The 12952-nt window shown below is 35.1% G+C and overlaps 1 protein-coding gene across 1 annotated transcript; it reads left to right on the forward strand.

Moving 5' to 3' along the window:
• The first annotated feature begins 1454 nt into the window (after positions 1-1454).
• Positions 1455-12301, forward strand: LOC132276116 (ATP-dependent Clp protease proteolytic subunit 2, mitochondrial). Its single transcript, XM_059777386.1, has 3 exons — positions 1455-1859; positions 7322-7749; positions 12055-12301. The coding sequence occupies exons 1-2, from the start codon at positions 1544-1546 to the stop codon at positions 7738-7740; spliced, it is 735 nt and encodes a 244-aa protein (XP_059633369.1). The 5' UTR covers positions 1455-1543; the 3' UTR covers positions 7741-7749; positions 12055-12301.
• The last annotated feature ends 651 nt before the right edge of the window (positions 12302-12952 follow it).

Consider the following 12952-nt stretch of genomic DNA (forward strand, 5'->3'; position numbering starts at 1 on the left):
ATTTGTCTGACCAATTATATATATATATTTATTGAGTACCAACCGTTAAAATTCTACAATGATTTCAGGCTTTTCTCTGGGAATGATTCCAAAATTATTTTTTTATGAAAAAATATTATTTATTGGACCTATAATATAAATTGAGTTAAAATCTACTTTAATGCACCAAGTGGCTCAATATAATTTAATTTTTTACCATATTTATGTTTTTGGTTTGAATAACATAGTTGTTCCGTTTCGATTGAAAAAAAAAAATTTTAAATAAAAAAAAAAACTTAAATTATTTACAAGGTCCAGGACATATTCCACTTAAAAATGTCAAATCCTTTTATTTTGGTCAAGTGGAGGAGTTTCATGAATATTCTTACAAATGCCTAATCCCCTTTCAACTAAGTATTATTATTAGTTTATCTTAACAAAATAAATTATACATTCATTTGTTTGTTATGAGTAAGTTGTATCTTTCATTTATAGTTATATCTTTCGTATTTTAAGAATAAGTTTCATTTTAAGAGATATTACCTGGCCAAAAAGAGTTGAATTGAATGACAAACTAATGCACAAGCACCGAAGACCACAAAAAAGGGGGTAAGTAAATAATTTTCAGATGCGAAGATAAAAAATTCAATAAAATAAAAAATAATAATATTATTTGATTTTTTACCTTAATTTATATATTTGGTTCGAGTAACATAGTTGTTCCATTTCGATTGAAAAAATAAATAAAAAATATAAATTATTTACATACCCTTCCAAGACACATTCCACTTAAAAATGTCACATCCTTTTATTTTGGTTAAGTGGAGTTTTATGATCATTCTTACCAATGCCTAATCACCTCTCAACTAAGTACTACTCCATTAGTTTATCTTAACAAAATAAATCACACATTCACTTAGTTTATATTTCATAATTAAGAGTAAGTTGTATATTTCGTTTTAGGATATATATATACATTTATTTTTTTAAAATCTTAAATATATTACGTAACAAAAAAAAAAAATGAATGGAATGACAAACTAATGCACAAGCACCCGAAGACTACAAAAGAAGGGTAAATAAATCATTTTTATATGTCAGGAAAAAAAAATTATTTTTATATGCAAAGATAGAAAATTCAGAAAAAAAAAATTATATTAATTGATTTTAAAATCACTTTTAATATTTTATATATATCGAATTCCAGTTTTGTGTATTTTAGAACACATTCAACATATAACAATTCTGATATCCTACGTGGACCGAACAATAATTAAAATTATATTTTATTATTTATTTATTGGAATGGTCGAGGGATTGAAACCCTTGACTTCGGAGTTCGAACGAGTTGAACATTTCAGTGGATTTCTTTGTCTATTTAACCTGAAACAATATTAAAACATTTTAACTTTATTACTAAAAAAGGAACACACTCGTAAACCAGTGGCAAATGCAGTAATACCGCATTGGCTCACACGCTCTTCCGCTGCCATAAGTCATAATTCATAAACCCTTTCATAAATCCCACACGCTCTATCTCCCCACTGCGTTTGTAGCTGTAGCCATGCGGAGTCTAATATCGGGTAGTCTGAGCAAGCTATGGGGTGGAATCAGCAAATCACTGACTTCGCCGTCCATGGCGGCGACGGCTCGTAGGTCTTACGGTCTGGTACCAATGGTGATCGAGCACTCGTCTAGAGGAGAGCGTGCCTATGACATCTTCTCGCGCCTTCTCAAGGAGCGAATCATCTGCATAAACGGCCCGATCTCCGACGACACGGCCCACGTCGTGGTGGCTCAGCTCCTCTTCCTCGAATCTGAAAACCCCTCCAAACCCATTCACATGTACCTCAACTCCCCCGGCGGCGCTGTCACAGCAGGTCAAAAATTGCAATTTAGATTTCATTCATTCCTTATTGTTAAATCGCGTATTTCTTGAAATTTTAGATCTAATTTGGCGTTTCTTTGATAAACCACGATGTTACTGTTTTGATTCCAATATTTGAAATGAGATATGCAAAAATCATTAAAATTGGCTCTAGTCAAGTAAAAAAAAGGGTAAAAAAACCAATATTGCAAATTTGCTCTTTTCTGTTTGTAATTCAATTGTTTATAAGTTACTGATTTCTAGGGTTTATCTCATTTTATACTAAATTGTTCTTCATCTGTGTCCAACTCAATTAAAGGTGTCTCATCCCACCTTACAATTGAGTTTCAGCTCGGCCATATGGACAAAGAGCTACTTCCATTAACAAAGTCTTGCCCCAAATATTTGAGATTGGTTTTATGAACTCTGTTATGTCATGCTATTTTAACTAAGTTTCGACGCATAATCATATTGTTCCTTCATATCTCAATCCCAACATCTACCATGTCACTCTTTCTCAATGGTGCAATGATTTTGATGCGTATTATGGAATCATTTTAGTTGATTATCTTATTATATGTCCAATGGGATTCTAATTTTAAATCATTAATTCAAATAACATTATCAGTAAGTAACATTCACAAATCATGGACACAGGTAAAACACAACATAAACAAAGTTACAAGACAAATCCTAAATAAGTAAGGCACAGACACAATGGAGACGCTATGAATAATAAATTATATTACGAGACCAATATTAAATTTTATCAACCTAAGAATAATAAAGATCCAGAAATCACAATGACAAAGGAGATATAACAATAACTAGGAAAAAAAGGAGATATCGCAATAATTATTTCATTTAAAAAGAAGAAAAAAAAGTGAGCGAGAGAGTAAGTTACATGCATCCATGGAATAACATCACACTAAATTTTATCTTTATTTAATTTTTTAATGGGAAATTGAACTAAGCATCTTTCATTTACCTTTACCTCATTTCCTTTGAGAAGCCATGAGAGCTTATAGAGTTGTGGATCTTTCTCCGTCTTGAGTTGCAATTTTTCTTTACCATTTTTGGAGCCACCACAACTCCCACCGTCAATGATGACATCACATACTTTGCCACGAGAGGTGCATCAAGTGTGGAAATGTTGTTACTAAGCTGATTAGCTTCATCTACAGGGGCTGAATTTAAGCTTCTATGGATGACAAGAGACTCCTTGATCCCCTAAGTGATATTCTCTTCACTCGCCGAGTCTTACTGGGTGTTTCTTTTTGGGACTTTTGTTCAATTTCCTCTTCAACCAGTGAAACTATCTTGCGGTTGGAACATTCAAAAGCTATGTGATCAAATCCTTGGCTCTTAAAACACAGGAGAGTTAGATTGGAGGTATTGGGATGGCTATGGTTACTCATGCAATCACTTTTGAGAGCTGGTCTTGAACTAGTTCCCTTGTTGAAGAAGTGTTAGAAGTGGAAGCACTCCCTCGGTTAAAAATGTCTCTAGGACCCAAAGATCAACCTCCATGTGATTCTTGGAGATGCCTTTCCACCTTGATTGCTAGCTTGAATACATCATTGTCGGTTCCATACGGATGTAATTGAACAATTTTACCAACTTCCAGCCGAAGTTGCGGCAATAGTTTGCTCCTCTCGTTCTAACAGATCACAACGCATCATGAGATTTCAAATTCTGTTGTATACTTTTCCACGGATAGCTCCTTTTGTTTGAAGTTATGAAACATAATAAAAGCATCTTGTTGGCAATACTCTGATATAAACTTCCTCCTCAATTCTTTCTTAATCGTACCCCAACTTTTAATTCCAAACTCCCTTAGGAAAGAGAGAGAATGGGCTGTTCTACAATTTCTAAACTACCTATGTAAAATATGTTGCAACCAAAACCCAAAAAAATAGATTAAAAAAGAATGTAGTTGTACAAAGAGAGAAAGAAAGGAAAAGAGAGAGAGAGAGAGTTTGATCAGAATTTTAAAAACGCTTTTAGGGCTTTGTTGAAAAAAGTAAAGATGATCTGTTCGTGGAGAGAGGATCAGTTAAAGAAAGAAAAAGAAAGGGAAAAAGAAATAGGGAGAATTAAGATTTTGTTGGGGAAAAGAAAGGGATTTGCATGGCAAGAAGATGAAAAAAGGGAAAAGAAAATTAAGAGATAGAGAAAGAGGATTTGATTAAGACAACGAAGAAGAAAGATCGTGGGTGCTCAAGCTTCAATGTTCGTTCGTAGGAGTTTCGAAGTGCAAAAACTCTCTGTTTCCTCTTTTTGATCTTAGAGTTTGAATTCTTTGAATAGCAAGCATTTAGCGTAAAAAGTGTTGGGATTATATGCCCTTCAAGCGGATGTTTGGATTGTATTTGACAGTTATGATTAATGAAATATGTGTTAATTAAATGTTATGCTTACATATATGGTGAATGCTTGTGGTTCATGAGATGAATCAAGTTGTCCTTTGATTATGTAATGTGATTTAAGTGTGTGAAATAGTTTCATGCACGAGAAATATAAATCACATATATTACATTATCATAAAATTAGTTTGGATTCTATGATAGAATTTGGACACTCTATCTGGAAGAATGTAACATGTTGGTTTCTACTTGTTAGTCTCAATCATTTGAATGGAAATTTTAGAACCATGCGTGTTGATGTGTTGGGCACATTGAATTCGATCGAGGATAAGTTGAGAAATTACGATAGCCGTTATAGTATTTACTCCTTATTAATGTTATAACCAGTGACTTAAACCTGAGAGAGTAATGGACTCTTGCTTTTGGTTAGTGGTTGCTTTGATTTATTTCTGTGGGCCCTGCCGCTCTAGGGTCTAAGATCCAAGTATTTTGGGTAACCATTGATTATTGTCATTGGAACATATATACTCAAGATGGTATCTGTGCTAAAATATTTATTTTAACTTGATTAGTTTGATCACAGAAATCCAGGTTTGGTGGTTTTGATGAAATGGTTTATTATATAGTTTATTTATTAAGTATATATTATTTTCTTGAAGAAAAACTTTTGTATGATCAAGTCAAATTAATCAATAAGTCAAAATAGAGGTTTAATTGGTAATTGGATTGATGACATTTTTTTTTATCCAATAGCTAATTATGCATAGAGGGGTCATCTCATAATTTAACACGGTGTGGCGTTACCATTTACTACTTGGAGTGCAACTATTTTTATATAGCGGGGTCAAAAATAGTTAATGGGTTATTTAATTGGGTCAAGAGTTGACTAGTCTTGTAAAGAGCCTATTGGAGCCAAGTGGGGGATGGGCCCAACTAGATCCCACTCCTAGCCCAAGTCCGGGGGTTAGATTAGTAAAACTTGGAGTGAAAGAAGTGATAGGGGCACCCCTTGGGCATTTCTATATATGTGTGTTGTGGGTTATTAGCCCTAGCCTCTATGAGAAATTCTCTCTCCGCACAACACACATTTCTCTCCAGGTTCTTCCTATATTCCTTTGGATCCCACTCATCCAAGGCTTGGGGCTTTCATAAGAGGCCGTAGGAGTGAAGACTTGGGGGTAAGGAAGCCATTGGAGGAGAGCTTGGAGCAAGGAGAAGGAGATCATAGTTGGTAATCTACAAGTTGCCCAAGGGTATAACTTCTTTCTCTCTCTAAAGTATGATTATTATCTCTTTATGCCTCTTGAATTTGATTTCTACAAGAACAAATGGGTTCGGTTTTGCTTCCGCTATATAGACTCATTTTCCAACAAATATTAGGTAAATATAATTGGTTGATATTCAAAGAATTCCTTGTATTTTATACGTGAACTCATTTTTTTTCTGATTTTTTTATTATCAAAGATTCCGTTTTAATTCCACCCATGTATCCGCGATGTATCTATTGTGTGTTCACAGTGTATCCATGCGTTACCACTTATTTAAAAAAATCGGACATGTTTTTTGGTGTGTTTAGGGGTGCAAATGAACCAAGTCGAGCCGAGCTTTGGCTTGTTCGGGATCGGCTCGCCAAGTTCAGAACGGTTTTTGGGCGAGCTCGTCGCATACCAGAAATCATCCTCTCAATCATTGTCATCTCCGCAAATCAGTCTGTATTTTTCTTCTTCTCATAACTCCATCAAACGAAGGAAAAAAAAGGCTGCCAAGAGAGAGAACATGGTTGTGAAAGAGAGAGAACATGGTTGAGAGAGAATGAAATGGCTGAGAGAGAGAAAGAGTAACAACCTTGTAGTTGTTGTTGTTGGAGTAAGATTATTACATCAGTAGCCGGTAGAGTAGCTGCCCACACTGGATCTGCGATGGATTGAGAGGTCTCATGTGGCTGCTGTCTCCAAGAAGAGTTGGGAACTTAGGCTTTCTATTCTTTCTTATAGTTAAATCATGTACAATATAAGTGTAATCCAACGGTTATGATGAATGTATGGGTTACTGGGCTAGTGGAATGGATGTAGGACAAGTTTATAAACACCTAACAACTACATGAACCTTTAGAAACTCTGTGTTTGGGCCAAAACTTTGGTAGCAAAATTTGAAATATTTAAAAAAAAAAAAAAAAACCTCTTCACGAGATTAGCAAGCCAAGCCATAGTTGTTCAAGGTTAGGCTCGTTTATGAAATGAGCTCAAGCTCGGCTCGTTTACTAAATGAACGATCCGAGGCGAGCTTTTAATGAGCCGAACTCGAGCTGTTCACGAACAGCTCGGTTCATTTGCAGCCCTAGGTGTGTCCCATACCTGTCGGCCCATCAGACCGTGCTCAACATGTGTCCATATCCAACACATTTACTTCAATCTTTTAGGCGTGTCCTTGCTTCCTAGGCATTCACATCCTGAATGTGTCTTGCTTGTTCATCCATAATTGAGGTTGATCCTTGATGTAACGTGATCAGAAATTCACTTGTTTTTCTTCCTATTGTTGTTACTGTAGTCCTTAATTATGTTGTAATTAACTCTTTTCATTCAGTAGACTATTACCTAAAATGGTCTCCATTCAGATTTTTTGGAAGGATGAGTTGGGCACTAAACTAGGTTTTGGTACTACCTATACACGATTATTGCCCTCAAGCTCTAATTCACATTGTCATGCTTTACCATCTGATTACCCTTTTTTCAATTTCAATGTTAAATAGTAAATATTCTAATAAGATGTATATATTCTTAGCAATGGTCATTATAATGATATATCTTGTTAACGATTTGCTAAATCTTAATAAATATATTATATTGGTTATAAACATTTTTGTTTAAGCAGGGTTTTACAATTTAGTGTGAATGTTTGATTTGATATTTTCTTTTTTTTGTTCTTTAGTATGATTGCTTTTCAAGGGTTTCTATTTATTAGTTGATTCCTTTTCTACTCTAAAATGAAAACATAAATCCTAATTTCTTAATCTTTTCTATGTAGACGATTCTGATGAGATATGTCAATAATGAGTTTGAATAAATCACTGACATATTGTTATGTTTTTTATTTGTGCTCTTTTATATAGGTCTTGCTATTTATGATACAATGCAGTACATTCGTTCTCCAATCAATACTATATGTTTGGGTCAAGCTGCTTCCATGGGTTCTCTCCTCTTGGCTGCTGGAGCAAAGGGTGAGAGGCGGGCTCTCCCTAATGCGACAATTATGATTCATCAGCCTTCGGGTGGCTATAGTGGACAGGCTAAGGACATGACCATTCACACCAAGCAGATTGTTCGGGTTTGGGATTCACTGAATGCATTATACTCAAAGCATACTGGACAGTCTGTAGAGACAATTCAGAAGAATATGGATCGGGATTATTTTATGACCCCGGAAGAAGCAAAGGAGTTTGGAATAATTGATGAGGTTATTGATCAGAGGCCAATGGCTCTGGTGACTGATGCCATTGAGAATGAGGGCAAAGATAAAGGTGCAAAGTAGGATTTGAGGGTAAGATCTCTTGTTTCCTTTTTTTCTTGGGTGCTCTATTTACATATTGTTGAAAATTTTTGCGAGACCCAAAATTCTTTTTACAGAACTTTTTATCACCTTTAGCAATCAGTTGAAATCATGTTATTTGATTTGTTGTTATTTTATAGTTCTCTAAATTTAATATGTTTGATAGTGTGTTTTTAATTATTTTATTTCTTTATTTTTGTGCTGTATTTGACTTTGGTTCTATGAATTGTGGATTATTTAATTGTAAATTAGCTATTACAGACACCAAAGTGATGAAGATTATAATATTTGACTGCTATATGGTTTGGGGAATTTTGGGTTTAGGCATGGGCATTGAATAGCACACACCTGAGCTTGCTTATAAATATGTTTGAGGCCTATTGGTGCAGTTCACGGCTATGGCCTACCAGCCTGTGCCCTGTTCCAGCCAATTTATATTGGGCTAGCATCATGTTTGTGTTTAACAGGCATCGTATTTTGCTATTTATCCTCATTATGGGTCATAGCTGGGTTTGAATAAGAACTGTTAGCATAAATGATAACCACGATTTATGGAATGACTTACCATGATAGTAGAGATTTGATTATGCATATGTTAACATATATGATAGCCACGATTTATTGAATGATTATGCATATGTTAACATATATGAGAATATTGCATGAAACATTTTTTTGCCTATATATGTAATTTTAATTAGTTAATTTGAATTGTGATTGGACATTTTATTGATTATGAATCTAATTTACGAGGTATTTAGGTGTTCAAGCTTGCTTTGTGAAGCATCCCGAAACATTAGTAGCATGTTATGATTTAAAGGGCTCAACTTGGAATTTCTGCGAAGCCTTTTCATATTGTTATAAATTTGGTATGATTAGAAGATTATAATTTCATCAATTTTGAGGACTGTTCTCCTCATTGTTCGAGTTAGGCTATATGAAGGATCTTCTTAGGTGATCATCTACTTAGCTACACTCTTTCCATAACCAGCTTACTCATTATCCACTATCTATTGCTTTCCTTGGCATTTCTTCTCATTTTAATGAGGACTAATTTATGGCTTTCTTATGCCCAAGTAATTACACACAAAATTTTGCGGGGAGGGACGATGAGCCGGAGAGTTGTTCGGGGATAAATGTAGCATACAAACATTCAACTGATGGTAGATCTTTTGGTAGTACAATGAGTTGGAATATCAGAATGAGATGTGCTTTTAGACAAGTGTTCTAAATTGCATAATTCTTGTCATTACTTGGTGGAAGTTGGAGTAGGGATTTGGTTGTGATACTAAAAGAATGACTATATAGAGAATTATCTCCTGTTGGTTCCAAGGTTTGAAATTGCAGTATTGGTTTATCTAATGGTAATAGTCACGGAAGAAAATCCCTTCCTGTGAACAGTACATTCTGTTCCGTACAGTTTTGGTTGTACTTTTTACAAATAGGTAGGGATATTTGCTAAACATGCCAACCTTTTTGTAACGTACATCCCAAACTGGACGGAATAGGTCCTACTATCCACTGGTGAGGATTCGGGTCCTAATAGTCACAATGTAACAATACCAGGAGTCTTAGGAAAGACACAGCGGAATCAGTTATTGCAGTGCTGAATTTTTTGTCAATCAATAACAAACACCGAAAGCTCACTCACATGCATGCTTGAACCCCTGTTTGTCACATTTAAATACTTCTAGTTGTTTTATTTTTCAATGTTATCACACCTAAAAGGATTTTTTAAATTATTTTTGGGGGGTTTATATCAATTTTAAATTGAACTGATAACAGAGTGAGACAATTTGTGATAAACATTCCACTATTTACTTCAATTAATTACTAAAAATGTAGGCAGTTTCTTGATGACCATCACTGTCAGCACTATGGGAATGGGGGATTTACCATCGGTTTAGGAGATGAACTACCACGATGAGTTAATATAGACGATGATGATGGGGTTCTGCAACAACGGCTTTTTCTTCGTCATTCGCGATTCTGGTATGGTCTACTTTGTTGCTTTCTAGGGTTTGTGTGGTGACCGTGTGGATGCTTTTTTATGCATCTCAGAAGACGGTAATCTTTTTAGTTGAAGTTTGTGGTTAGAGGTGGTTCTCTACGTATTTTGTTACTGTTTTTGTTTTTGAGGATTGTATACCTAGAAATTGTTTGATAAAATGCCTGGCTTAGAGGTGACTTCAAAAGAAGCTGGGCCTTCTCCTAGTCTGACTCCAATATTGGGAGGTAGTAGCGATCACCATCCAGGCCTTTGTATTATGACTGTTAGGCTGGATGAGACGACCTATATGGAATGGGCTTAATCTGCTTGTATGCATATCACTGGTCGTAGGATGATTGACCATATCGAAAGGACTGTTACGTATCCCTCCAAGAGTGATCCTGCATTCAAAGAGTGGAGTGCAAATAATGCTCTAGTTATGACGTGGTTGTTGCAGTCCATCTAGCCACAGATCAGCAAAGGGTTTCTGTTTGTGAAAACAGCTAAAGAGCTATGGACGGCTGTGGAAGAGATGTATTCCTTGGGTTGTAATTTTGCAAAACTGTATGAACTCCAACAACAAATTTCAAGATTCAAGCAGGAAGACCAAACTCTTGCTACATGTTACCACACTCTATGTGGTAAATGGGAAGAGTTAGATCACTACCAAGACTACATACCTGTGTGTACAGCTGATGTTAAAGCATTTCATGCTATGGTAGAGTTGTATCGAACAATTATTAGACCGCTCATACTTTATAGTAGTGAATGTTGGGCAGATAGGAAACAATATTTGCATAAAGTTAGTGTATCAGAATTGTGAATGTGGAGATGGATCATGGATGTTCACTAAGACTAGAAAGGATAGAATTAGAAATGATCATATTCAGGAGATGTTTGGAGTAGCACCAATTGGAGATAAAATGAGAGAATCTATTGAAATGGTTTAGACATGTGCAAAGACGACCTCTATATGCACTGGTCAGAAAAAGTGACATAATTCACATTTTGGGTAATATTAAGGGAAGAGGAAAACCAAATATAGCGTGGGTAGAGTTAGTAAAGAAAGATATGATAGCGTGTCAATTGACTAAGGTTATGACCTTAATTAAAGCGGAATGGAAACATGAGATTCATGTAACCAACCCCAAGAAATTGGGAAAAGCTTGGTTATGTTTAGAAAAAAAACATTTGCAGCCTCATTTGGAAAGAGCATACAAGTGCAACAATAAATCCATCTCCATTTTTTGTCCAAAGCTTGTGTGCAATAAGCATTGATGTTTGGATGAAATAATATGAGAAAGAGAATACATGTCAGACATGAGAAAGGAAAGAACGATATATTTCAAAGAGGAAGAAGGAACAGAGAAGAGCTCCAATACAGAGTAAAAGAATGAGAAATGGCGCTTTAATATCACGAGGATTTTACACAGGAAAAGAAAAAGAACTAATAGCACCACATTACCATGAAAGGCGCTGTGCATACAAATGCGTTTATCTAGTTGCTTTATGAAATGGACATCACTCAGTGGTTGTCCCGCTTATGCTGCCGGAGATAGATTTAGTTATTGGTATTACTTATGTCATCTCAATTTCCAATTTTCCCGTTAATGCTTTTCTCAAAGAAAAGATAGAGTCATGAGTAACATGTTGCCCCTCTTGGGGTTTACCGCCCTTGGAATCCTCAATAGACTGACTTCCCTTCAAAAGAAGAAAAGCAATCAAAGAGGGAAGCCTATATTGATGTTCATCAATCTCTTGTTGCCAAGAGGTTGTCAGCATAGTGATCTTACAAAGAACGGATTCTAATTGGCGCATATTGGTGCATCCCAATGCTGGGACTAGTGGATGATGAGCAACAAAAATTACATGTGGTTGTATTTGAGTGGTACTCGACCATGAGAAAAAGAAATTGTAGAAGGCTAGCTAATTGACCAGAGTAACTGAAACAACATTTATGGACATGTTATATGAATAACACGTTTATTTCTGTTGGAGATTTATTTTTCTCTTGTTGCTAGCCAAACTAGCTTAAGCCAATTTTCATTATTTTGTTATCCAGTTGCCTACTGTTATTCATTACACTTTTTTAGTCTGTGTACTCTGAATTATTTTTCCATGCTCCTTACCAGAAATTAAAAAATAAAGAATAAAAATTGATTCACATTTGATTACCATCTCTTGACCAAGAACAACATTACAGTGTTCGGAATTGTTAAAATTACTAGCCTGAATAAGTATTGATTTTTTTATTTTTATATTAATTTGGAAAACTAACTGTTTTTAAATTTTTTATTTTTGTGCAGTTATTTTGGTTCCTTGGCAATGTCTCCAACTGTGTGCTTAACGGGAAGTTTGTTTATTTAATTTAGGAGTTAACACTGGTGAGTATGGAAGTGAATCCCTTTTTAGAAGTCAAGTTTTACTCTAATGGTCGCTTTGAGATTATAAATTGCCATTAGGAACAGGCTAAATTATCTTCTGATTTCCTCCTCAGCAGATTCTATGATTTAGGCAATTCTTGCCAATTTGATAAATGATTTTTTATGCCAACATGGGCTTGCTATGCTTGATTCTGCTTTAATATCGTTGTTGTCCAAGATCATCTTCCATCTCTTAGTTTCGTAAACACCATTTTATAAATGCCATGTGAAAGGGGAACATGCAACTCGTGGTGCTATTGATTGAATGATCCTAAGGTTGTGTTTGAGAGTACCGAATCGATGCCCTAAATTTGGGATCGGAGAAGTTTAGTTCAAAATTTATACTGAACTTTCTCCAATCCTAAATTCAAGGCGCCTATTTGGTGCCGCCAAACATAGTAAGTAATTTTTGAAAAATACTTGGAAAAATATTGGATCAGAAATAGAACTGCAAAAATACTGATGCGGAGTACTAAATTTAATAACAATGTCATTTGGGGATGAAAGAGAACTTTACATGTTTTCTGGTTCATATTTAGTACAATAATTGTTATTGTCTTTTATTGTTTGTACTCTTTTAGGACGCTGGCAATTATTGATAGGAGTGAATGAATAAACTCGTGTTTATTGTGAATGCATCCATGCAAGACATCTTTTCCAAATACTGTGAGAGCTTTCAATTAATCGTTTTAGGTCAGAATTTCAGAAAATTGAATGCTTTTGAAATTTTAATAAAAACGAGTGGCATCGGTGATGCTCGTTTGGTTTGCCAAATTTCCTT

The sequence above is a fragment of the Cornus florida genome, unplaced genomic scaffold (genome assembly GCF_030987335.1).
Source record: "Cornus florida cultivar Cherokee Brave unplaced genomic scaffold, ASM3098733v1 CherokeeBrave_3.0.0_Hap2_Chr10, whole genome shotgun sequence".
NCBI lineage: Eukaryota > Viridiplantae > Streptophyta > Magnoliopsida > Cornales > Cornaceae > Cornus > Cornus florida.

Coding starts and splice junctions, on each gene's coding strand:
- LOC132276116 (XM_059777386.1), top strand. CDS start 1,544: ATGCGGAGTCTAATATCGGGTAGTCTGAGCAAGCTATGGGGTGGAATC. Junction 1,860..7,321: donor CGGCGGCGCTGTCACAGCAG/GTCAAAAATTGC, acceptor TCTTTTATATAG/GTCTTGCTATTTATGATACA.